General features: G+C 36.4%; 1 protein-coding gene across 4 annotated transcripts in view; it reads left to right on the top strand.

Annotated features, from left to right (window-relative positions):
- VEZT (vezatin, adherens junctions transmembrane protein) overlaps positions 1–26,594 on the top strand; it is a 37,208-nt gene extending 10,614 nt beyond the window's left edge. Inside the window, exons 2-13 of one of the 4 annotated variants that reach the window (XM_032221242.1) lie at positions 1,277–1,411; positions 7,069–7,158; positions 8,250–8,425; positions 9,559–9,834; positions 12,162–12,311; positions 12,998–13,145; positions 16,853–17,184; positions 21,735–21,946; positions 22,868–22,968; positions 24,751–24,955; positions 25,329–25,618; positions 25,695–25,806. In XM_032221242.1, the coding sequence (XP_032077133.1) occupies positions 1,277–1,411; positions 7,069–7,158; positions 8,250–8,425; positions 9,559–9,834; positions 12,162–12,311; positions 12,998–13,145; positions 16,853–17,184; positions 21,735–21,946; positions 22,868–22,968; positions 24,751–24,955; positions 25,329–25,618; positions 25,695–25,718 (2,139 nt within the window). In that variant the 3' untranslated portion in view covers positions 25,719–25,806. Of the gene's footprint in view, positions 1–1,276; positions 1,412–7,068; positions 7,159–8,249; positions 8,426–9,558; positions 9,835–12,161; positions 12,312–12,997; positions 13,146–16,852; positions 17,185–21,734; positions 21,947–22,867; positions 22,969–24,750; positions 24,956–25,328 lie in introns of all 4 variants that reach the window. The other 3 variants (XM_032221241.1, XM_032221240.1, XM_032221239.1) reach the window with 3 other exon arrangements.
- The last annotated feature ends 1,222 nt before the right edge of the window (positions 26,595–27,816 follow it).

The raw sequence follows: 27,816 nt of genomic DNA, 5'->3' as shown, positions 1-27,816 counted from the left end.
ATTTAGTCTTTATTCATGATATTATAATATAGTATAAAAAAACCTAAAACAAAAAAAAAACAATTGGCTACAGCATCTTACTATAAAAATATTTTTATAGATTTTTATCTTGTATATTTAATGAGTATTCTATTGCTAGACTAATTCAGTGAAGTATAATATGGAATGCTAACTGAGGGCTTTGGCAATTATCCATTATTCTGTTGCCATGATGAAATATATGAAAAGCAGTAACTAGTATGAAGATTAAGTATATGTTGTATGGGGTATGTACTTTTAATATCAACTAAATAGTAGCTAGAAACTGCTAGTAACTAGAAAAATAGACCATGGGAATGAACTCGGGGAAAGGAGGGAAAAGATGCTGCCTAGGAAACAGACGAGAGAGCATGAACCCCCAATGGCTTTAATGGTTAGAGAAAAAAAATTAGGAAGGACTTGCCCTAATGGATCAAGCAGTTAAATGTGGCAGTGGGAAATTTTTTACTTTCAAACTTACAAGATTCTATTAATGTAGCTTTACAATAAAGTAGATTTAACTCACTTAGTTTGGTTTACCCGGACAGGCTGACAAAGTCATAAATGTCCTGCCTAATTTTTCCCCGCCTCTCTTTTGTACTTAAGAAAGCCTTTCCAAAGTTCTATGCACTTCTCAATCTCATCGGAGGAACTCCTCCTCCCAAAAATAGGTCTACAGGTAAGTCCTCAACTTATGACCCTTCAAAAGTTGTAACTGGTCCACTACAGCATTTCTACAGTCACATCATCAAAATTCAAGCACTTTGCAACCATAATATATTTGCAACAGTTGCAGCCTCCCAGAGTCACGTGACTACCATTTGAGACCTTTCCAGAGGCTTCTAACAAACAAAGTCAGGGTAAACTGAATTCACTTAATATCCATGTGGGTTGCCTAATGACTTTTTGGGGGGGAAGTCATAAAACTGGGTGCAACTCAACAGCTACATTGCTTAGTGATGGATGTTCTGGTCCTAATTGTCATAAGTTGCAGACTACCTGTAGTTCCAATAGAGAACAGTTTTTCTTATACTTAAGTTGGAATCCCTTCATGTTTCTGCAATGCTGCTGTTGTATAGCAAAACATGCAGTTGACTTTTAAAGTAGCCTCCTCAGTGTCATTTCTTGAGATTTTTGTTTCTGAGATGCATTGTTTTCATCTAATCTTTTGAAGTAGTTCAGTAAACTATAATCATTATTTCCAGTTCTTCTTTATAAACAAGCTACTTCTTTCTTTCTTTTTTTAATTTCTTTTTAGAATTCACCCCTTTATCAGTACTTACAGGATCTGGGACATACTGATTTTGAAATATGCTCACCATTGTTGCAGAAGTCAGAAGAATGCGCATCCAAAGAGGGACCAAAAGATATGGATGTAAGTTTTATTCAGGAGGTAGGTAGGTGGTGTTATACACTATATAATCTGTGAAAATTTTGATAACAGGTATCTATTTAAAAATGCATTGTCTTTACAGGACTTGTTCCATGTTTGCATGTAAATGCTGTTGGCAACATTGTGTATTTGTTGGCTAATACCTTTGTTTTTAGATCTATTATGCCAGTTGTTTAGAATTTTAGGTTTTAAGGAGCTACTAAAGTCAGCTAATAGACATTATATCTTTGCCTGCTGCGTTTTGGGGTAGTTGTGATAATTGGGAAGACCCTTGCTACTTTTTAATTGCCTTATCCATGTTATTAGACCTTAATATTGTGTTACAATGCTTTCAGTTGTTCCAAAAGAGCTCAGTCTCATCTAGCAGATAGAATTAAGGAATGTTTTCTTCTTTGGCAGAAGCCAAAATAAAAGAGATCAGTGATTTGAACCCCCAAAGGATGCATTTTGTGGATGAAAGAGAAATATGGACTATTATAAAATAAAAGCAGTTCTACCAATTTTCATAATTTTTTGTTCTAATTCGACTATTACCAAAGTGCTATTTTCATTGCCTTAAGGCCTATAGTCCAAAAATAAAGGAAAGAAAAGGATGTATGGATATGTGGAAAATAAGAAATCTCAGGTATCAAAGTTTTAATGAAATGACCATGATTAGTAAGATTGGAATCATTAATTAGATTGGAATGCATTTGTGTAGAATGAGGAAAAGGAAATGATGTTTCTGGAAAAGAAAAAACGTAGAAACTCCAACTGAAGGTTCTAAAGAACTCTTAATTATTAGGCTCATTTATGTGATTGCTTTTTTGAGAATGATTGATCAGTGGTAATCTCCAATATATTGATATTGGAATTCATGGATCCTAAGCTTTGTTTGCAATTTATTCTCTGGTTGGCGATACAATACAATGCAAGCAGAACTGGAGTCTACATGGGTTTGCCACATAGGTAAGGTATCTTCATGGTACAAAATTACCCACAAAATTACTGGTTCTTAATTTCAGGTATTTTTTTTCCTGGGTTCTAGCATTACAGTTCCAAAACAGAAGTTCCCATGGATAATACAACCCCTGCAGGTTGCTGTTTTTGTTTTAAGCAAAATAGCAACTATACTTATCTTGTGAGACTATAGATCAGAAATCTGGAATCTAATTCCCTGTTATTTTCCTGTAGTTAAAAATAAGCTTATTGTTTACATCAAGTTCAGTCTGAAGGCTTTCAATTTAAAATAAATATTTGGAGTAAAACAAGGTTTGTTCATTTTAGCAGAGATAAGATGAGATGATGAAAACTCTGATGGATTGCACAAAAAGAAGAGAATCAATTCAGTTTACTGTATATACTCGAGTATAAGCCTAGTTTTTCAGCCCACTTTTTGGGCTGAAAAAAGCCGCCTCGGCTTATACTCGAGTCAGTGAAAAATTTGCCCGAAATGGAGGAGAAAAAGGGGCGGGGCCATGCCGCTGGGTGACACTCGTGAATGGCCCAGTGCCCCTATGAGTTTCCCCTCCCTCTGTGTTAGTTTGCCGCGCAGCGCGCACCGCACCATCCCCCCTCCTCACGTTCTAATGTAATGCAGGGCTGTCTTACGATTCCCCTTTCTCCCCCTCCTGCCGCTCTGCAACGATGTCCCACCTCCTCCTTGTTATGGCAAGCAGCCACATAGCGATGTCCCACCTCCTCTGGTACAGTGATCCAATGATAGGAATCACTGTGCCGTGTGTCATAGGAGGCGGGACATCGCTCCCGCGGCTGCACGGGACATCATCATCACAGCGGGACATCAGCATCATGAGGTGAGTGAAGTATTTCATTGAATACACCGCTAGTTTACTGTTTTTCTTTGAAATAAATATTCAAAAACATTATTGGTATCTATTTTTATTTTTGAAATTTACCGGTAGCTGCTGCATTTCCCACCCTAGGCTTATACTCGAGTCAATAACTTTTCCAGTTTTTTGTGGTAAAATTAGGTGCCTCGGCTTATATTCGGGTCGGCCTATACTCGGGTATATACGGTAGTTGTTAAGATACCAAGTAGAAACAGAGATCTTATCCCACTTTAGGCTTGAACTCCAGCTGGGTGACTCTGGGCCAGCCCCACCATCTCAACCAAACTCATCTCAGAAGGTGGTGGTTGTGAGGAAAATAGGAGGTGGAAGGAGTATTGGGTTATGTTCCTTGAGTTATTTATAAAAATAATAAAGGCAAGATTTTTAAAAAATCTAAATCTAAAAAATACAGAAATAATTAAAAAAAAGAGTTGCAACTGGCCATATCTTAAAAAGAAGGATTTTGCATAATTTCTAAATTCTTCTGTGAGGAACATAATATATTGTCTAAAAATACTATATTATACCACTTTTGTTTCTCCTTAATACAGGTATAGTTAAAATGATGCCTTTTTTCTGTATTGCTGAAAAATGAAACTGCGGTTTCCTTTCAAGATAGACAATTGCAAACAAATGTGAAGGCCCTCATTTGTTTTTAATATACCAGAAAAACAAACAAATATATTTTCTATTGAAATTCTGGAATAAACCAATCTTTCTGGGAATCCTGGGCCTGTATATCTTGATGATGGCACCTACTACTGTACTACCACCATGCATCACTTCAGCTGCCTCCCCATTCTTAAAAAGCAAAAATAGAAAGTATAGTGTGACAAATGTTGGCACTCACAAATTTGTCTGATTGTCTGTTTTTATTTCTTTTCCTGGTTCTCCCAAAACTTTTTTCAATGACTCTATTACTTATAATTTTGAAGAGAAAGTAGAAATAAATACAAATACAAATTTAAAAAGATACAGAGTTGAAAATCCTGCTTGGATTTTAGCCTGGATCATTTTCAGTCAGCCCCCAGTGCTTGAGAGGGAAGCCTCTTGATCTGGGGGCTAGTTGAAAACACCCTGAGCCAAAGCCCAGCTTGGATTTCAGCTAGCCTCAAGAGACAAAAGGGAGTCCTCTCACCAGGCAACAGGTTCCCCATTGACTATTTGGGGAAGCCAGCTGGGAAGATTGGAAGTACTGATTAAATGGTCATAGAGCATTTGGCAATGAATCCTAAGTGCAGATGGGTTGCCAAGCACCCAGATGATAACTGCAGGGGTATTGGAACAACTGTAACTTTAGGAACTGATTATAAATCCCTTCATTCAGCACCACCACAGCTTTGAAAGGTTACTGAATGAATGATTCTAAGTCGAGGATTACCTGTATTTTTTTGCTCCAAACTAGTTCAAATTAGTCAAACTTTCCAAAAATTAATTATATTTTTAGATTTAATTCTCTGTTACCATGCTCCTCGGGACAAATATCAGATCTTAGACATTTAACTCTCATTCAGAATTAGGCCTACTTATCAGAACATTTCCCAACAGGGCTAAGCAAGATGAGTTCCTTTATTGAAAGCACTCTTAATCTCATATGCTTGTGTGCACATAGACCTGTGTACTATATCATCTGTAAACAAAGCATTTATGTAGGCCAGTGTTCTTAATTACACATACTAGGCTTTTCCCTCCTACCTTAATAGGTGAAGAGTTGCTTTAGAAAAGATGTGCCCTATGTTGACGTAACAGTTCTCTTCAATTTGGGAACCACCAGTCAGTTTCTTCTCCCTTCTGAATCTAAAAGCATCAGGTTCTTTTCCCGAAATTCCCTCATTTTTCTTGGTGATTGCTAGATTTGCCCAGCTGTTCATTTCTTTCTTTTCTTATCTGGAACTACTATTACTCATCTCCCCTCTTTTTTTTTAGGCCTCTTCTCCCTAAGTGATTTGTTGCTTATAGAATTGTATGGCAACATGTATGGCAAAAAAAAAAAAGTCGATCTTGATATATTCTCTAATACAGTGTTTCATTTAACCAAATATTGAATAATGTTAATCTTACATTCCGTTCCTAATTATAGATAACAGGTTTAGTTAAGCCAGTGGTGGGTTGCAGGCGGTACGCCTCAGTACAGGCGTACCAGATCCTGCCCAGAGCACTGGGTACCGTTTTCTTTAAATTTCAACTTTTCTTTAAATTGCAAGTGATTTAACTTCCTATAGGAAGTTATAAAAATCTTTGCTATCTGTCTACTCTTGGGATTTATTTACAGTAGAAAGAACAATATTTCTGACTGTTTGGGTAAGTGCAAGATAGCAAAAATCAGGGGCAACTACATGTGATCACATCCCTTCTTTATAAGATGTGTTGGTTATGGTTAAAGTAGCAAAATTAGGAATTATTTTTAAAAATATTTGTCAAAGCCTCCCAATGGGATATGCCTACAGTGGAATGGATTCTACCTGTTGGACTAGCACCAGGGGGACCCAAATTAAGTCCTCCTCCTGGCAATCTGGCACAAATGTTTATTGCATAACTTTGAGCTAGATACTATCTCATAGCCCAACCTAACTCATTTATTATGAGGAAAAAATAGATTAAGAATGATATGTATGTTTCCATGAGTTCTTGAGCAAAAGGCGGGATATAAATCTAATAAATCATACATTGCACATAAGCCATCCTGTTGATTGACCAAAGAGGTAAAAGCACTAGCAGAGGAAGTAGTGGGACAGATGAAACTTTTCTGTAGGGTCTCATTGATACATTCCTTTAAATGGATTAATTTTGTATCTGACATTGGGTAGTGTTATTTTGGGAATCTGGGCTCTAAGATTGATAGTGGAGTCACAGAACTGATGAGAGAGAGCAAGGTCTGTTCCCCCCTTTCAGCAGCATATCTACATATGAATTTAGCAGGCAAAATTGAACAATGCACTTACTGAGAGATGATGATGAAGGTTTGAGGCCCTGCAGTTTTGCATCTTGGGGACTTAAGATATTGTTACCTGGCCCCTGTGATGGTGAAGATTGTGAATCTGCGGTCAATGTTTTCTAAACATTACAAGATACAAAGTTGCACAAACTGTTCATGGTTTTTGATTATTTGCAAAGGTTTGGAATACTTTGTGATGGGTGTTGAACATAAATCCTTCAGAAGTGTGGTGGTGATTGTGGTTACAAGGACATTTATGTATGGTATGGACAAGCTCTCCATAAAATAGACATACAATTAATGTGCATCAGTGCAACTTGTCTCAGGCAGAAGACAAGAGGTGTTCTTTTCCAAAGAGAGTGATTGGGAGACATGATGCATGTATCTTTGTGTATGCATAAATAGAATACTTGTCGTTATCCTTTCAATTTTAATTATATCTAAGGATGTCATTCCAAGATACATAAACAACTTAATAAGGGGATAATCATTATTAGTATATATTGAAAAAATATTGGCTTCCTGTATTTTCAAGTGCTAACTACTTGATACACCATTCTAGAAAAAGATTTTATGCATTAAAGATGCTGGGTGACTTTGAATTGTAAAGCAGATTTATTAAAGTGCTTGGATAATATATTAGTTTTTTTGTGTAATAATTTATAAAAACCACTTTCAGTACTCTGTTTATGATTTTAAAAATTATTTGATTTGGTATACATTAACTTGGTGTGCTGCTAACAATCCATACACTGATCTCTAATGTTATGGCCTGCTTGTTTTATAGTATGGTTTCTTTGAACTTGGTTTGAATGCAAATAATGTTCAGATGAAAGTAATCAAGACTGTTTATATATTTAAGACTTCAGACAGTTTTTAATTCTTTGCAGAAAGACATCCTGTCAAACCTAGCTGAGAGATTAAAAAGCTGGCTTCCTTTTTCCCTATATAAGAAAAGGCATGATATACTTCATCAATTGGTAAGCACCTGTTATTACCAGCTCACTTTCCTTTCAAACAATTCATCCATTTTCCTTAATATTTTTATATTTAATTTCCTTATTAAATATTTTCCCATTTTTATTCAGCATTTCTTGATATTACATAGTTTTCAAACTGAAATGTTTGGTGTTTAAATCTAAATAGAAGGTAATCTAGATGGGAGGGAACTAAAGCTTAACTGTCTTAACTGTTTAAGAATCATTTTTATATGTATTAGGAACATAAGTACTCTTACAAATGAAGCTACTAATAAGTATATCTTTTAATTTTTGTAGCTTTTATTTTTATTTTCAAAATAAATATGGTATTAATAGTAAAACAGATTTTCATGTAAACATCTTGCAAATCATATTTCATCCAAAAATTGATGTTAAAAGAACAGCTTGCTGGCAATTGGTTCTCAGTCCTATTTCAAATAATCACTTATATACATATTGCTGTCTCTTGCCTCAGTTATTCTTTCCCACTCTGGAATATTACCAATTGATGAAGCAAGCACTGTTAAGAGAAAATGCTATAGGGTTATTGCTGGGTACATAATCATGTGCATCTCTTTTGAAGTCTAGATCCTTGAAAATAAGGATCTATTTATTTCATTTGTAACAAATGAAAACCCACAGACAGGCTGAGTAGGTCCAGAGCTGCTATAATCTTTGATACAAATATTTGTGGCTCCTGATACAGTATTGCTACACTAGGGGCAGAGCCTAAAAGCAGGAGGTATACCAAGCTGGCATTTTTCTTTCTAGCATCCATATTCTCTGTCTTTAACTAGTCAGTCAGATACTTTAAATATTTGCTTTCAGGAACTCATAGGCCTCTCAGTTTTCCTCAACACAGCAGGCAACTGCATGTTGCTTACTTTTTCTTCTTTCCTCCCATTCTTCTGTGCAAAATTTAAACTTATAAACACTCTAGGAGAAGATTATGAGCGATGGGTAAATTAAACTTACATTGGTGGCACTGGTAGTATGTAATAAAACCAGAATTACAAATGTTTTAAGTTTAATGCTTGCTTTTGTGCATGAACGTGATGGTTGATATGTTTTTCTCTTCCCTCTGCTTTAAGGATGTTGGTTTTCGTTCAGAGGCACTGTGCACCATCCTGCAACAGGAAGTTCTGCTACAGGAGGATGTCGAACTGATTGAACTATTTGATCCTAGTATCCTGTCTGCAGGACAGCTCAAACAGCAGGAACATGGACATCTTCCAACACTGTGCTCCCTAGCAACTCCTAATATATGGTATTCACTTGAGCTACATACATGTTATGTGAATATATAATGTATATTGTTAGAAGAAGTGTAATTGCACTTCTAAATGAATAGAAGTATTATTTAGTTTGTTTTCTCTCTTAGTTCTATCTCATGAGATTCTATCTCATAACTTTGGTATTGGCTACATCTCTATGTACTCCTTGCTAATTTGCAGGAGTATGTTTTGCTTTATCATATTTTCCCAACAGGCAAATGACCCTGAATTTATGACATCCTTTCCTGAAAAAGAATTAGAAACATTAAAATTCCAATTACTACCTAACTTTTCTCTTTTTGTGATTCCTAACTCCTGGAGAACATTTTTTTTTCTCCCAACAGCATATATATGAACACATCTGAACATGTATGTGTATATGTGTTCTACCCAAAATTTTCACTCCAAAGAAGAGTTAGGCAAAAAAATTACTATAAATTTTTTCTCATACAGAAATATTTGCATATGTAAGCATATTTATGCTTTTTAGTAAGGCACATTGAGTTAAATAGCCCTTACTCTTAGGTAAAAGTGAATAAATTGCTTCTGTGTTGGTGAAGGATTGTTTAGCACTTCTTATCAAGTGTAAACTGAAGTGGAAACTTTGGAAGAAATCCTTGGAATGCTGAAGAGTTTTTAACTTTTCCTTATAAAATAGGTCATAAGAGACACTTCTGCTCAGCTGGAAACACAAGGAAATCAATGGGTGCTTACTATTTAAATATTTATTTATTAAATTTATTTTATTAAATATATTTATATGCCGCCCAATTCCGAAGGACTATCGTACTCTCAAGTAAATTGGTCAGAGTAAGTCCTTTTGCGGAGAATGCTGTTTCATCCTACTTTAGTTTCCCTCGGGGGGGGGGGGTAAGTGGCATATCTATATGACTAATGGAATGGAATGGTATTCAGGACACAATTTTTAAAGATTTTGAAAAGGAATATCTGTCACACAAAAAGACCAAGTAGAAACATTGAGGAGAATGTAATATCCTCATATCTATGTTTCTGTGTGTGAATTTTGCTTTAAAAATATAATCTTAGATCACTAATTGTAAAAATAAGCAACAGAACTTTGAAAATCAAGCCATACTTAAATATCTCTTGTGCTTTTTTTTGGCAGGGACATTACATTATTATTTCTCTTCATCAGCACACTGGTGACAACTGCTTCTTTATGGAGTGGATTCCTTGGATTAATTTTGGGAGCACTTTTCTTGGTTTACCTAACTATGCGAGGTTTGGATATAACACGGAGTGCAAAGTTGCAAATGTCTCTTAAGCAATGTCATCTCCAACTAGAAGATATAGTGGTTAATTGCCGCGCCTTCACTAACCTTGTGAGGAAAGCATTGCGACTCATTCAAGAAACTGAAGTAATTTCCAGGGGATTTACTCTGTGAGTCTGAATTGAATTGCACTCATTTTTCAAATCTTAAGTTAATGAATGGTGAAGAAAATTTTCCTTTCAAATTCAATCTCAGATTTTTTTAAAATTTATGCAGTTTTATCTACAGATATAACAAATGAATTCCTGGCCCTCAAATCAAGCATACCGTACATGTAGAAAGGTGATACAGTATTGTAACAAGGGCAAATGTTTTTTTTGGCATCTTAACTTTCGGCATAATTTCTAAACAGTATAAATTTTTTAGTCAAGGAGACTTGAATTAGTATTGTTGGATCATATCTCAGAGAAACAAGGATGAGTAAACTCTTTGACTACTGAAATGTAAATACCAAATGCAATATGCACGTAAGAATATATGTATGCCTCTTCCTAAAATTGAAAGTAAAGCATCTAGTTACCTGTTATCAAGTTTTAATAGATTAGGTCTTCACTACAGACGCTATGTACATTTTAACTGTACATTCTGTGTACATTTTAAAAGTTGATTGAACCATCAATGAATATTTCTCCACCCTGTCCTGTTTCCCACAAGTATGCATTCTAATTAAATGAAAAAAAAATAACTTGTGAAATTCAAGTTTAAATTCAGTGGTTCAAAACAACAGTTCTAATTTGTCAAAATTTTCTTATACATTTCATATATATTGGATCACTCATTTTGAAGCACATGTAGATAATAAACAGTTGTTTGCCAGTTCAAATAACTTTGTTTAAAAACTGTAGTTGTCTTCAGTTCTCTTAACCATGGATAATAAATCTGCATTGCACTTACCAAATACGCACTCACTTTTTAAATATTCAGGGTTGTATAAGGCTGCCTAGGTCCATTCCTAATAAAATAAATGTACAGTTAAGAAAGTTAATGTTAACATGATGTTTCAAAAAGTATAGCTGTAATATGAAAGAGATTCTTCTTTGATGTCATTGAACATTATTGTGAGAATACCATAAGAACAGACATGTATGTTAACTCAAGTAAAAGTGAAAGTCAGTTTGGTCTAGTGCTTGAGGCACCAAGATAAAAACCAAAAGACTGAGTTCTAGTCCAGCCTTAAGTGTGTAAACCAGCAGGATGACTTTGGGCCAATCACTCTCTCTCTCAACCCACAATGTCAGATTAGGGCGATAAAACAAGTCAGTCAGTTCCTGTCGCAACCAATGGATCAACACTTGTTTAATCCGAAAAAAGGTGGACCGTGCAGTTGGGGGAAACAACATTAGGAAGGAAAAAAATGTCATAAATTGATGATGCAGATATTTTAATTTTAAGAATCAAACATAATCAAATTTAAGCAATAGAAGCCCTCTATTTCGTTTCATATAAAAGTCTAGAAAGTAATATTGCACACAATAGTTTTTAATAGAGAAACAGATTATAAGTGACTGTTACAGAACAATGTGGTATATGCTTCCTATACTTTCATACAATATATAAATATCGCAAGATAGATATTTCATAAATCCGTGAAATAATATTTTTAAACTATTGCAATTAGTTTGAATATGGCATTCCTGTTATTGTAGAATAAACTCACTATTTCTTGTGGTTAGATATTGAATTTTAAAATAATGGTAGAATATTAGCTTATAATTCCATATGTTTCACATTCCATTTTAAAAAGAGTAATACTTTCCACTTCCAAAGAATGATACCAATAGCTTTAATGTGGAAGTATGTTCTTCCCGTGTCAAGAATGGTCTAACAAGGCAAACGTGTATCTATACTTGTAAAAAGTGATCCTTGAAGGTGAACAAAAAACAGATATCTCAGAATGAATGACTATGATAAGGAGATATAAAAATATATACGCTGAAAAAAATCTATTTTGTTTTCATACATATAGAAAGGAAATTGAATCCAGATGCCCAAAAGCTTTTACTGCCTATCTGAATCCTTTAGAAATTATTTTCAGATACAGTGTGCCTGTTTTAAAAGTAAATCCATCTTTTGTTTAATTGTATAGTTAATTTTATTATTTTAAGCATTGCCAAATAAATTTAAAGGCCATTTTGCAGTTCGGAGCCAAATTAATAGGTCTTAAACTAAATTTCAGGACTGTTGATTTTACAGAATTGGAAAGAAGAAAGTAGAAATCCAAGCCCCAGTGCATTTTCATTTAAATTTTAGTAGTCAATGTTTTCGTAAAAGGCTTATTTGCTACATAATATTCCAATTTGTAAATTGAAATAATATCTCAGGAAGTATGAAAATATATTCTATAAACTCAGAGAAAAGGCTGTATTATTGTTTTATATTTATATTTTTATCATTCTTTAGGACATCTGTACAGTTGTATCACATTTTACTTTTCAAGTTTGCTTGACAGGGTTAGTGCTGCTTGCCTATATAATAAAGGTGGACAACATCCTTGTCAGCATCTAATTGGTCTTCGGAAAGCCGTGTATCGATCAGTAAGAGCCAACCTCAGAGCTTCAAGACTTGCTACCTTATATATGCTTAAACAATATCCTTTTAAAAATAATAGATTATGGGGATGGAAATTAGCATACCAGAGTGATTGGCTGCTATGCAAGAAGAAAGGTGAATTGCCAAGTTTTTATTTAAAAGTTTTATATTCCACACTTTCTCTTAAAAGTTCCTTTCAGTTTGATCATCTTGCTGTTTCATAATCCACCGATTTTCACTGACAAACTATTCATTCATACATCTTTTTCAAAAAGGAAGTTTGTCTATCTTTGTTGAGTTGGCATTTTATATCACATATAAGATTCATTGGCCTAGACTATGAATCTTAGTATGCATATATTTGGACTTAGGTATGGTAACTAATAAACTTTTTAGTTTTTGAACTAGAAATTCTGAGATCCTGATTTTCTGCTATTAATTTTTCAAGCTGAAACCCCTGAGTGGTGTGACTATTACATAATTACATGATTACAACTGTAATCTTTCAAATGTTCAGTCGATTAAATCTGTAGAATCACTCAAATTATTTTATTTCACAATCTTACGCCCAGTTTGTTTTTGCTTCAGCAATTTGTTTGAACTAAAGCTAAGATTGTTTCATCTGCAACTATATTGTTGGCTGTTTAACTTTATAAAGTAGATAAATTATTTCTTTCACCAAAATATTTGTCAATATTGCATTTGATGCAAAAGGTTCTTTAACAACCTTAACACTAAGTAAACTTACCCACTGAATTCTGAGAGTGACAATGTCACAAACTACATATGTGTGGTGCCTTTTAAGGACCTTGGTTTGGGATTAAATGAAGAGCAAGTATCTGAAGAAGAAGCATACAACCTCACGGATGGCTTCAGCTTGCCTGCACTAAAGGTAATCTAGTATCATTTCACTGATCATACCATCAACTATTCTGTCATTCCTTTCAGTCTCTAGAAGCTAAATAAAACAAAATGATCCTGAATTATACTATTATTTTAACATTTGAAATACATTAGGTTTATATGATTTTTTTCTACTTTCTTTGAATCTGTTTTTAGTTTAACCTAAACATGTTATGGTTTAGATCTGAATAAGCCTAACCATGACTCATGGTTATACTATGAGCAGGCTTGTCAGTACAAGTACATTGTACTTGTCATTATAATTTGGCAAGCTTAGTCTTTTGAATCAAACCATGGAATCAATTCCATTCATTTCTTTCTTTAACTTGTTACAAGTTCCTGATTTTCATAACATTCTGAAGAAGTCATGTAGGAAAGTTTAAAATTTGTTGTCCATTCCAATTTACAAGAAGAACCTTTGGATGTACTCTGTTTGTTCACAATTAAGCTGTTATAGCATAATGCATTTTGCTATATGTGTGGTGCCTATATTTCATTTTTATTTCATTTATACTTTATTTGTATGCCGCCCTTTTCCCTGAGGGGACTCAGGGCGGCTCACAGTTGAAGGGGGGGGGGGAAGACAGACAAGTTACAAACATAGAGTCATACACCGTTAAAAACACAACAGTCACACCATTCGAGTGGGGTTACAAGTCGTTAGCCCCAGGCCTGTTGGAACAGCCAGCTTTTAAGGGCTATGCGGAAGGTCTGGAGGGTGGTGAGGGTACGAATCTCCACGGGGAGTTCGTTCCAGAGGGTCGGAGCAGCCACCGAGAAGGCTCTCCTCCGGGTAGTTGCCAGTCGACATTGGCTGGCTGATGGAATTCGGAGGAGGCCTAATCTATGCAATCTTATTGGTCTAGAGGAGATAATTGGCAGTAGGCGGTCTCTCAAGTACTCAGATCCAATACCATGAAGGGCTTTGTAGGTGACAACTAGCACCTTGAAGCGTACCCGGAGATCAACAGGCAGCCAGTGCAGCTCGCGGAGGATAGGTGTTACGTGGGTGAATCGAGGGGCACCCACGATTGCTCGCGCGGCCGCATTCTGGACCAGCTGAAATCGCCGAATACTCTTCAAGGGCAGCCCCATGTAGAGCACGTTGCAGTATTCCAGCCTAGAGGTCACAAGGGCACGAGTGACTGTTGTGAGAGCCTCCCGGTTCAGGTAGGGACGCAACTGGTGCACCAGGCGAACCTGGGCAAATGCCCCCCTGGTCACAGCTGACAAATGATGTTCGAAGGTCAGCTGTGGGTCCAGGAGGACTCCCAAGTTGCGAACCCTATCTGAGGGGTGTAAAATCTGACCCCCCAGCCTGAGAGATGGAACACTTGGCCAATTAGTGGGAGGGAAGAACAGCAGCCACTCGGTTTTATCTGGATTGAGTACAAGCTTGTTGACCCCCATCCAGTCTCTAACAGCCTCAAGGCCCTGGCTCATCACGTCCATCGCTTCATTGAGTTGGCACGGGGCGGACAGATACAACTGTGTATCATCCGCATACTGGTGGTATTTTATCCTGTGCCGTCGAATGATCTCACCCAGCGGTTTCATGTAGATATTGAAAAGAAGGGGGGACAGGCCCGAACCCTGCGGCACCCCATATGTTAGGGGCCTAGGGGTCGATCTCTGCCCTCCAACTAACACCGACTGCGACCTGTCTGAGAGGTAGGAGGAGAACCACCGTAAAACAGTGCCTCCCCCCCCCTCCCGCAGTCGTCGCAGAAGGATACCATGGTCGATGGTATCGAAAGCCGCAGAGAGGTCAAGGAGCACTAGGATGGAGGCATAACCTCCATCCCTGGCTCTCCAGAGATCATCGGTCAATTCGACCAAAGCAGTTTCCGTGCTGTAGCCAGGCCTGAAGCCTGACTGGAATGGATCCAGATAACTGGTTTCCTCCAAGGACCGCTGGAGCTGAAAGGCCACCACCTTCTCAACAACCTTTCCCACAAAGGGGAGGTTGGAGACTGGACGGTAGTTGTTTAGGACGGCTGGATCCAAAGATGGTTTCTTCAGGAGGGGTCTCACCACCACCGCCTTTAATGTGGGTGGAAAGACCCCCTCCCGAAGGGAGGCGGCAACAACCGCCTGGATCCAGCCCCGTGTCACCTCCCTGCTGTTAACAACCAGCCAGGAGGGGCACGGGTCCAGTACACAAGTGGAGCCACCTACAGCTCTCATGGCCTTGTCCACGTCCTCAGGGGTAACAGCTTGAAAATCAACCCAGCGATGACCTACCAAATTATCCCTTAGTGCCTCGGCTGGTTCTGCAGGATTGGAGTCCAGGTCCGCCCGAAACCGAGCAACTTTGTCCGCGAGAAATTGGACGTAATCCTCAGCTCTACCCTGTAAAGGGTCACCCATATCCCTCCTATTTAGGAGGGAACGGGTTATCCTGAACAGGGTGGCTGGGCGCGACTCAGCGGAAGCAATCAGAGTGGCAATATAAGTTCTTTTTGACGTCCTGATTGCCCGGATGTACTCTCTGATGCAGGATGTTAAAAGTGCTCGGTTCGATTCGGATTTCCTGGATCTCCATTTGTGCTCTAGGCGTCTCTTTCAGCGATTCATCTCCCGGAGTTCCTCGGTAAACCAAGGGGCCCTCCTGGATCCACTGCCTCGGAGCGGCCGTAGAGGCGCAATCCGGTTGAGAGACTCCGTCGCTGCCGAGTTCCAAGCAGCAACCAGAGTCTCCGCCGGACTGCGGGCGAGAGTATCAGGAATAACCCCAAGCTCTGTCTGGAACCCCAAGGGGTCCATAAGTCGCCTGGGGCGGAACCATCTGGTCGGTTCCTCCTCCCTACAGTGGGGGTTTGGTCTCCGGAAGTCAAGCCTCAGTAGGTAGTGGTCCGACCATGACAGGGTGGATAAGTATTATTTTGGATGATTTTATTATGGAAGAGTATTTTAATTTTCAATATAAATTGATAGAAAAAATAATTTCCCCATGTTATTTGTACAATTGTACAAAAGAAACTCAACATGTAAAATAAATTACAAATAATTTATAATATATGTAATATTATCTCACTTTTATTATGTTTGTACAGCTAGTCCTTGTGGTAGCACTGTTCATTCAGCAACCATTCAACATCATGACAGCACTGAACAATCTGATCCCTGTAATTTCAGCTGTCACACCATCCCTCAATCACATGATCACAATCTGGGTACTTGGCACTCACTGTATAATTACATAATTGCAAATTGTGATCACAGGATCACTGTGCCTGACCATCCCTTCCAACTTCCCATAGGCAAAGTCATTGGGGAAGACAGCAGGTAGTAAATCATAGTCATTTGAGGTGCTGATTTACAAACCTGCACTGTCCTTATTAAATGACAACAATCGTAACTGCCAGAATTGCTCTCACAAAGTGGCATGATCATTTGATGTGCTTTATGACCATATCATTTAGCAACAGTAGTTCTGAGTCCAATTGCTATCGTAAGGAGAAGACTACCTGTATATGGAAGCCTTAAATCTCTCCCCCAAAAGAATTGGACTTTTTTTTTGGGGGGGGGGGGAGAATATAATTTATTTAGTTTACATTATTTTAAATATTTTATATAATTTATATCTACACCTCCCATCATTCAAGATCATCAGACTGTCATTGCTTTGCTTAAATGTACTGTTCATGGGAAAATAGGGAAAATAGCTAACAATTGATTTTTTTTGTTTCTTAGGTTTTATTTCAGCTTTGGGTTGGTCAAAGTTCAGAATTCTTTAGGCGACTACTTCTTCTGTTATCTCCCTCTAATGCGTCTCTCAAGAGCCTGGTTACACCAGAACGTTTGCCTCTTTATATCTTTTCTGATATAATTCAAGATCTGCCACATGTTCATGCTGCTTGTTTAGAAGAACTTAAAAGGAGTTATGAATTTTACCGGTATTTTGAAACACATCATCAATCTTACTTGGAACGTCCAGTCAAAGCTAAACCAAAATCAGGATCACTAAGTCATCTCCACACTGCTGTGCGTAGTTTGCAACTCCATCTAAAAGCCTTACTGAATGAGTAAGTTAAACATAGGAATAATTTCTCACAGTAATAATTCTAGTTTTTGTTATTGTTCTTTTAAAAATAATTCAATATCAATTTTTCACCATGATTGGTGCATATACTTATTACTATTATCTATTTATTCTTATCATTCCAAATTAATCTAATTAATATTTTTTCTTCTATGTGTGAGAGTTGTATGTAAAACACTTAAGGAACTTGTTAACTACTGACAGTCAATTTCACCATAGATTGGAGTTCCACTTAAGAAATACAAATGTAGTACTATTTTTGTTCAATCGTTTTTCTGTGGTCAGATACATCAACAGTATTGTTCCTATTAACTGTTCAGAATTATTATGGCCAGTCATTTTCATTCACTTGTTTAGCTGGTTCTGCGAACCGGTAGTAAAAAAAAGCTTCTGGCGACTGTGCGGCTCACAGCTGAGCTGTGTGATCCTTGGAAGTTTTTTTTTACACTTTTTAAAGCATTTTTTCCCTGCCGGTACACCTAACAAAGGCAACAGTAAAAATAATGGCTTTCTGTCGTGATGGTCTCTTGTGACGAGCCGATAGACAGAGAAAGGAAGCAGTCTGCTTCCTCCCATATTTGGGCATACCAGGGGTTGTGAGACTAAATACACACACACACACACACACACATATATATTGTGTTGTATTTGTGCTGATAAATAAATAAAGGGAAATAAATATAAATAAATAAAGATCTCTCTCTCTCTCTCTCTCTCTCTCTCTATATATATATATATATATATATATATATATATATATATATATATATATATATATATACACACACACACACACACACATACATATATATACACATACATACATTCATACATACACACACACACACATACATACATACATATAATATAATGTGTGTGTGTATATATATATATATATATATATATAAAATGTTTTCTTTATAAATATAAATGTGCATGACCCGACAAAAGCGCAAACATCATAAGCGCGCCGACAAAACCACGGTGCTAAAACCGCGATGTCAAAAGCGCGTCGACAACAGCGTGCCGACAACAGCGCGCCGACAGAAGCGCGATTTAAGGTAAGGGTTAGGGTTAGGTTACAGCGCGCTTCTGTCGGCGCGCTGTTGTCTGCACGTTTCAGGGCTCATTATCGCTCATTCGTCACGCGGTTTTGTCACTGCGGTTTAGTCAGGCGCGCTTTTGTCGTTCGTGCATTTGTGGTGGAACCATAAATGTGTGTGTGTGTATTTGGGCATATTTGAGCATACCAGGGGTTGTGACACAATACATACCTATTTCCCTGGATTAGCTGATAAAGGAGGAGAGCCTGTGGCTTAGTGGCTAACACAACTGCTTAATATGTAATACAGCACAGGTTCAAATCCCAGTAAGGGTATGGCTAACTGATGAGAGCTAAAGAGCTTGAAATAGATCTATACTAGTCTCTCTTTATTTATTTATCAGCACAAATGCAGTGTGTGTGTGTGTGTGTGTGTGTGTGTGTGTGTGTAGTTCTTCATTTTGTTAGGAATTGAAGAAATTATTTCTAAACTTTCTGGAACACCTAGGTCATAATCCGTATGAGGAGCAAAACTTCCTACTTCCAATCCTTGCATTAAATTTCATTTTTTGAGCCCTTCCAAGTACTTTTGTTATTGATTATGTTCTGTCACATGGGTTAAATTCTTAGCAACCACATAGATAGATTTTATTCATGACAATCTAACCCTAAGTTTGCCTTTCATGTTTCCCAGTAATGCACCCACAGCCACTTTAACTAAGTCCATCCACCTTGTTGCTGGTCGTTCTACTTTTTCCTTCCACCTTTCCTACTATTAGAGCTTCTCCAGAGATGCAGGTGTTTGCTTAATAGGTTAGGATAATTTGAGTCTCATTATTTGTGCCTCAAGTGAAAGCTCTGGGTTGATTTATTTAATGATCCATTGTTTAGATTTTGTGGCTGTGCATGGTATTCTCAGGATCTCCCCTGACAGCAAAGTTCAAAAGAGTACCTACATGTCCTATCCTGTTTCCTCAAAGTTTAACTTGCACTTTCATAGAGTGTCACAGTGAACACCAATGTTCCCTCTAATTTTTTTTCAGAGTGGGCGGAAAAGTATAGTGTTTGAGCGCCACATTTTCATCCCTGAGCACCTGAATTTTTTTCACAGATGTCACCCAAGACAACAACAAAATAGGTGTTATATCAAATTAAACTAATAAAAATTTAAAACGAATAAAATTGTAAACAAATAAATTTAGAAATATTTGTTCAAAAGCAAACTCACTACAATTATCTTTTCAAATTCATTTTAGATTAAATAAAAAAGAGCTTTGAAATGAATATATAAATGGCACTTAATACTGGTAATATTAAAATAGTAAATGTTTGAAATACTTCATTTTAATGAATTTCACTTGATATACTTCATTTTAATGTATTATATGCAATTTGCTATTTTAAATGAGTAAAATGATTAAAATCCCAATGCATAAAGTCTCATTCACATCTAACAGTTTTCTTCCATCATTAATTTGTAAACTGAAGGATTTATTGCCTGTCTGTTCAACAATGCTTGCTGATTGTTTAAAAAATTGTGGCAATTTGTTCCTCTCTATACAAGTGGTTTCAGTAACCTACTACTATTGAACTCTGGGAGACAATTCTGCATATAACTAGTGATAGTAACTAGTGACCCAAAATATCCAACAAAATTGCACAGATAAACTGACAGATAGGAAGTTTAATTAGCTTAAAAGCAAAACTATTCTCAATGACTTTGAAAATCCCAATGAGTTATCAAATATCATGTGATGTCACTTGGCCAGCGGGAGACTCAAAGATAGCTGAGATTGCAGCCAGGAGAGGTAGAACAAAGAAGGCTTTCTTTGAAAGAGAGAGATGCACGAGGATACAGACCCTGCTTCTTGCATTTGGATTCTGTGGCACAGTCGCTCTAGGTGGGAGTTTAGGATCGCTGCCGCACCGCCCTGGATTTGCCAATACGAGAAGTAGAAAGCAAAGGCAGGAGGCTCACTCGAGTGTGGGTTGCTCTCTGCGGAGCAACCCACACTTGGCTTAGTTAGCTCGTTCTTGGTTCGCAACCAGTCCCCACCCCTTGTGGGCTTTTATGTGTTAATCGCACGGATGATGGAGAGGAAGGGAAGCCAGCTGCTTTCACACAATACGTTTATCTCAGAGGCTGAATTAATCATGCGGGTCAGAAAGACATGGAACTTTCAGCGAGTTTCGGCCAATCACTCCCCCCCCCACACCCAACGAGACAAATTTAGCCCTCTTTAAACTTGTGCAAAGGCAGCTGTGGGCAATGTTCCCTCTAAATAGTTTCTCCAGAAAGCCCGAGCCATCACAAGCCCTCAACCTAGTCACTTTACTGCCCTGCTGCACCTCAAGACTTCTGTTTAGCTGGAGGGGGTTTCAATCGCAATTGTGCGGCCGCTCTGCAAACTGCAGTCCATGTCCGGCAAATGACACTGCGCAGCAGTTGGAAACTGCTGCACAGTGTTTACTTTCCACGTGCATGGACGCGCACCTTAGAGACACCATTGTTTGCACTGTTCAGATATTTGTTAGTATAGACAAATCTGAATATTTTTTCCAAGGCTGCTCTACCAAGTGCTATTTCCTTACTGCTTGTTCCATACTGTTCATGATTTATTTTTTTGTATATTAACATCTTATTTACCATAAAAGTTTATTTTCTGTTGATCATCTTACATATGCAATTTCCCATGATATTCGTGTACGTACGTACACACACACACACACACACACACACACACACAAATATAAATATATGTAATATTATTATACCTTAATAAAAGCATTTACGTAAATCTACTAACAGGTCTAGCACAAAAGAAAAGGGAAAGCATGTAAACCCCAAGGCTTGTAGTAATTCATTTTCCCCACAATGAACCACAGAAAGTTTTTAGGCCTGTTAGGCGATTTAAATGCTTTTATTAAAGTTTGTCACATAATCTGCCACAACTGGATTGTGGGATAGGCAGATGTTGATGTTTGATGGTATTAGAGGTATTGTCACAGGATATAAATTTATTTATTTTATTTATTTTATTTAATTAGTTTGTATGCCGCCCACTCTCGGAAGACTCAGGGCGGCTTACAAATAAAAAGGGAAGGTTCCAAGTAAAGCTGCTTTTTAATTCCATGATGTAGTTTACTAAGGAAGTATTTTTCCCTTGAACAATTTGTTATATAAACTGCTAAACCCACAAGATAGGATGTGTTTCTCATCAACCTTGCTGTTATTTGAATTAATCAGTGTAGATTCTTCAGTTCTATTTAAAGAAAGACTAAGCCATGAGATTCTCTGTTCTTTGATGATCTCGTTCTTTTTGCTGTGCTTGCATACCTGTTTTTTCTTAAAAGGCTAATAACTGTTGTTTACTGGTCAAAACTATTAGGCATCTGCTGTTATATCCCAATAAAGCCCAATTGTAATTTTCTTCCCATTTTTTTCTGAAATACTTGTCTGAAATTTTCTTTTTTGTTTTTTGTTTTTACAGAATGATAATTCTTGAGGATGAACTTGAGAAGGTTATGAATTCCAAGGAAAGCCCAGAATTAACTTGGGAGGCCTACCAAATTGCAGATCAAAAATTTAAATTGATTCGTCCTCACATGCATGCTAGCAATAGTTGTTGGGAAGAGGCTATTTCTCAGGTGGAAAAAATGATTCGAAGAAATTCAGATAAAAAAGATATACCATTTTCAAAAGGTATTCAATTAGGCTGTTCTTAACTGAAAGTTACTAAGACATAATACCCACAAGTCTTTGATCATGCATAGAGCCCATTATTCTCTTCACTGGAATCACAATTCAGCCAGGAAGACCAATTTAAAAACAAACTGGAATATTAAATGTAATAAAGCCTTTTGAAAGAGCTTTCCTGGCTTTAGGTACAATGTCTGGACCAAGTCTAATTAAAAGGTTCTACCGTATTTTCACGACCAAAAGCCGCACCGGATTATAAGCCGCAGTATCAATTAACGTTAATTTTTCAAACTTTTTCCACATATAAAGCGCACCGGGTTATAAGCCGCACGTTTCCCGACGCTTCTGGACATCTGTTGCAGTCGCGAGGAGGAGCGGAGAACAGCGCGAAGGTTCTTGGCGCTCCAGGAAGCCCCGAAAGCAGCTGGGGGAGGCGCACGGCTTGGTTTCTCCTCCCTGGACGTCGCAGCAGCAGCCCCAAGCGCACCGATCTCTGTGTTTTTCGCATCGGGGCATGCTCTTGCAGCACACCCCGATCCAATCCCCATTAGCCCCAAAAGCCGCTTCTGGACATCTATTGCAGTCGCGAGGAGCGGAGGAGAGCGCGAATCTTCTTGGCGCTCCAGGAAGCCCCGAAAGCAGCTGGGAGATCTTTTTCCACATATAAAGCGCACCGGGTTATAAGCCGCACTGCCGGTTTTGGATCAAATTTTAGGATTTTCAGTGCGGCTTATAGTCGTGAAAATATGGTAATTCTGATTACATTGAAAAACTGGAATAAAACAGGAAGAACAGATTGTACTGTAATAAACAAAACTGATAAACCAATCTGAACAAAACTGTTCATAATATCTCCTTAAAGAAAAATTTTCTACATCATCATTCCAAATATTCCAATCTTATGATATACCTTTTTACCTCCAGGTAAATCTGAACCATCTTATGAAAACAAGCATTGCACTACGCTCCCTTTAAAGCAGCCAACTGTGCATATAGAAGACAAAGACCCTGTTCCTGAAGAACAGGTAATCATAGTATAGAACTCTAGAAAGAAGTTATTCACAAACAAAATGTAGAGATTATTCTGCATGCATACGGATAGAAAATCACTATTAATAACTGCTACAATTTTTTCCAACAAACTTTTTGTTTTTTAGGGAAGGAAGAATTAATTGTGTATCAATGGAGTGCATATTTGTCAGTTTGCATCCTGCTTTTCTATTCAATTCAGAAACAGTATTGTGTAACTTATCAACTCCCAGAATTACCTGTCTTTTGTGTAACAAATAACTTCCTATTTGAGGATAGAGCAAAGAAAATATCATATTTTGTGTGGAAAAGAGTCAAATCTAGCTGAATGTTTTATTTTGCACTATTTACAAATATGTTCAACAAGCATTGCTAGTTTTCTGCTATGGAATGTAAATATATATATTTACTTATTTCACTTAACAACAAAGTTGTCGGTTACATTTGTGATTGCTAATTGAGAACTGCTTGTATCTATTAACAGGATAGAAATAGTTATCAAATCCATTTTATACCCTGCTATGTTTGCTATATATTAGCAAAAGAAATAATTTTTCTGCTTAGTATCACTGAATAGTGTTTTAAAAGAATAATAATATTATAATTTAAATTAAACTTATTACTTGGCTGAAAAGAGTTTATTTCCAGGATTGAAGGTAAAAATTAAGATTGGGCATTTAAAAATTTGTATGTCAATTGTAATAGTAATAGGAACATAATTTGTATAAATAATTGAAAATAGTAAACATTTTTTGAGTAGATTGTTTTATGATTTCAGTCATTAGAAATTCTGTAGTCTGCATCTGTGTATCTGCATTATAGAAATGTAATCACAGATAAGAACTGAATTTAGTTTGCCTTGGCTATTAGCTTGCTTGGGTTAAGTAATGTGCTAGTTTAGGGTAAGATATTATTAGTATACAGATGATTCTCAGGTATATATTTCACCCTGGGCTAAATAGGATTTATGGCAGAAGTCTTTGTCCAGTCCTTGGTGGCTTCAATGAATGAAGAGTATCATGTTCAGAATTGAATTCAACCCAAACCAGACAGAGTGACTCTTAATTCAGAAGCCTACTAATTCCAGATAAAATAATCCAAAATTTTGACACTCAGATTGTGCTTCCCTGGTGAGATATGCCAATATCTCATAGATTCTTCTAGGCTCAGATCTTTCTAGAGGAACTATGGCAATAAGAGACTTTCCACAACTTTAATTTGTACACTAATTGCAGCCTTACAGGGAAAAGGATGCACTGAGGATAGACTCTCATGCCCTTGTCATCTTGCAACCGGATGGTTGTAACTTGCTCTACATGAGGTGTTCTTAAAGACTGTCTGGAAACTGCAGCTGGTTCAAAAATACAATGGCTTACTGGGCATTCTTAGAACTTCCATTGATTAATGATGTGTTTCTGAGTAGAATTTAAAGTGCTGATTATTTCCTATAAAACCCTATATGGTTATCTAAGTCCCTTAGGTTTTCTAGAAGGTCATTGAAGATTGATCACTGTGGAGCCACTGATGACAGGATAATATATATTACATTAGCTTTTGCTAGTATTTCTTTCATCACCCAAATGGTGTACATTGCTTACACTCCTTGTGGAATAAGATGATAAATAAATTCTAGAAATAAGTATTTCAGAAAATTCCTTTGGAATTTTAATTCCCTTTGAAATCCTAAAATATAAATTAATAGATGATTAAGAATGCTAATAATTTGCAGGATATGGTAATATATAACTCAAACCAAGTATTTGTTGACTTTTCTTCAGGAACTTGAAGCATATGTTGATGATATAGATATGGACGAGTGTAAGAGAGATGATTTTTATTACTTTTCTCTGGAAGACAGACAGAGACAAAAACGTGAAAGAGAAGAATCTAAGAGAGTGCTGCAGGAACTGAAATCTGTGTTGGGATTTAAAGCTTCAGAGGCAGAAAGACAAAAGTGGAAGCAACTGCTCTTTAGTGATCAAGGTAAATAATAATGATAACAATGTAACTATCTTTAATATATATCATGATAAATCTTTGCAATCTTCATTTACATAACAAATTATTCCAATTGTTCCAATTTATCTGAATTTGTATTTTGTAAATGAATTTCTGTTCATCAGAAATTTCTGTTCATCAGATTTCTGAATGATGTAATCTGATTATTTACAAGAAACCTATATACAATTATTATGTTCTCATCTATTATTTCTTGAGAGGAAATATGATTTATAGCATTTACAGTCTTCAATTCTCTGTGTAAAATACAAATTTTATTTATACTGAAAAAAATTTAAAGCAAAAACTTTGTGTATTGGTTACTTAGAGTATTCATTTTATTTTTCTCTTTATTAAGCTGCAATGAACACTTTTACTTCAGAGAACAGTGTACCAAATTTGGAATTAATTAAAAATTCAGACAGAGACAAGCAGGATTGTAGCAAAAATGAAAATCTAGAAGAAACCATTTCTGACCACAAAATGAAAGTTCCCAAAAATGAAAAAGAAAAGATGGAATATTTATTTGATGGCCTTGAAGTGAATGAACATGATGATGTTGCCATTGCTGCCTCACCAGAAGTTGAAAAAAGAACATGTTTCCAGTGCAACGGAGAAGATGAGGAATCTAAACAAAGTGCTGTAGATGTAAGTATGATAGAATCATCTGAAAATAAACAGTCTTCCATCAAACAAAGGTTGACTGAACTTCATATATCCACAGATTTTAATTTCACATCAGGTCTAGCAGCACAGGTTGCTGCCAAATCCCTCACATTTAGAACCATGAAAGAACAGATGTTTGGAGAAGACGAGGAAACAATGGAAACTCAAGAGGACATTTTTGAAAAAACAGAAAATACATGACTGAAAATGGCATATTGTAAAGCTCACTTTAAATTTACTTTGCTGACTTGAAAGCAAGATAAGGGGCATAAGAAAATCAGAATTTAGCAATGGATGACAAGGGATATGTATATCTATTGTTAAAGTCATATTATTTAGTTGGCTTTTACTAGTCTTTTGAAATGTATACAAGTGCAAATACAAGCCAGACTCAAGATGTACAGTACAATTCTTACTGCTGCCGGAGGGGACTGAGTGTTTCTATTAATATTTTATTTATTTATATTATGAAGGTTTTTTTCTAATAGAAAATTATTCATTGTTTCCTTAATCGCAACATTAATTTAAATAAAAATACTTGAAATCATTATTTAATAATTTCTCGTGGTTCTCATACCAGCTTTATTTCTTCTACTGATTATGCTTTCTATCACTAGCTTTTGTTGATCCATTACTTCATCATGGTTCTATACTAAGAGGTATACTATTGAAATAAAAAAAAATTACATCCATTATTGATGTATGATAGCAAAGGATTAAATCATTTGCCTATGTTCACTTCTGACTGGAGAAAACAATTTGAATGTATCATGTATTTGCAACATTTCTCTGTACCAAATTTCCAGCCTATTCCTTATGATAACCATTCACTTCCCAATTTCGTTGTATTTAAGTATAATGACAATAAAGATTATACATACATACATACATACATACATACATACATACATACATACATATTTGTACATGAGAAAAATTAAACAAATTTTGAACCAGTCTTCCTCTTTGCTTCTTCTGTTAATTTCTTTGAATAAAAGCATTTTTTTCTTCTATAAATATCCTGATACTTGATGGTAATATGTACATACCTGATTTGTATCAGTTACTCTCTATTCAGGTAACTCTATTTTATTTTTAGTCTGAATATTTCAGATAATTAGTAATTATTCAGCACTTGATTGTCGTTGAACAACATTGGACTGTTTTGCTAAACGTCAGCTTAGGGCCTAACAATACATGTTTTATGAATTAGGTTGCATGTCTTAAAAAGCAAGTGAGGATGGATTAGGCTTGTATTAATAATGAGTAAAGTCAGCAACTGCCAAATATCCACTTTTATTAAAGTAATAAATCAAAGAGGTTTATGATAAGTGGTGCTTAGTTTTCATTTTTGCTTAGTAAAATTATTGAAGACTAATTCCTATATTAAACTTGGAAAACTGCTGTATAGTGAACTACCTTTATATTTTTCAAAACTCTTTTGAATGTTTAAAAATCAGGATAACCTATGCAAATTGACTGTACAGTATTTGTCTCAGTAGCAATATTTATCATGTTCTGTCCATCATACAACAGTCCAGTAGGGGCTGAACTCAAGATGATAATAATGTATTACTTCAAGTACCTCCTTCCGAAAATGCCTCCCATTCTTCACTGGGTAAGATAATAAGAATCATTTTGTGAAGGGAAAAGGCAAAATTGTTGCTAAGTAACATTATATATCTTTAAAATTTAACATATGTCAGGGCATTTTTGTTTTAGATAATGAGTTCAAATGGGCAACTCGGCCTTATGGTCTCAAGAGATAGTGGTTGAATACAAGTCAAAGTGTTGAATTGTCCAAAAATAAGAGATCCTGTACTCTCGGGGCCCAAAGACAATTGGATAGCCATGAATAAAACTTGTTTTACTGTTAATCTCTTAAAGCTGCTGCACTGCAGTCTCTTATGAGATGAAAATTGTTGGGGGGGGGGGGCTCAAAACAATGATTGTTATTGATTTGGCAGATTAGATAGGAAATGTAATAGTTTAAATACCAGTTTTCATTCTTCACTCCTTTTGAATATTAGAGTATTTAAATGAATATTCTGAAAAATCTGAGGATATACAAAATCCCATGTCATATTTATAAATTAATATCAACGACAATTTAAGAAAACATTTCAGCTTAACCACTCCTCAAAATGTTGTTTTCCATGAAGCTGGAGACTAAGATAACA

This window comes from Thamnophis elegans, chromosome 7 (genome assembly GCF_009769535.1).
Source record: "Thamnophis elegans isolate rThaEle1 chromosome 7, rThaEle1.pri, whole genome shotgun sequence".
Taxonomy (NCBI): domain Eukaryota; kingdom Metazoa; phylum Chordata; class Lepidosauria; order Squamata; family Colubridae; genus Thamnophis; species Thamnophis elegans.
Note: the sequence above shows the minus strand (reverse complement) of the source record. Positions and strands in the feature narration are given on the sequence as shown.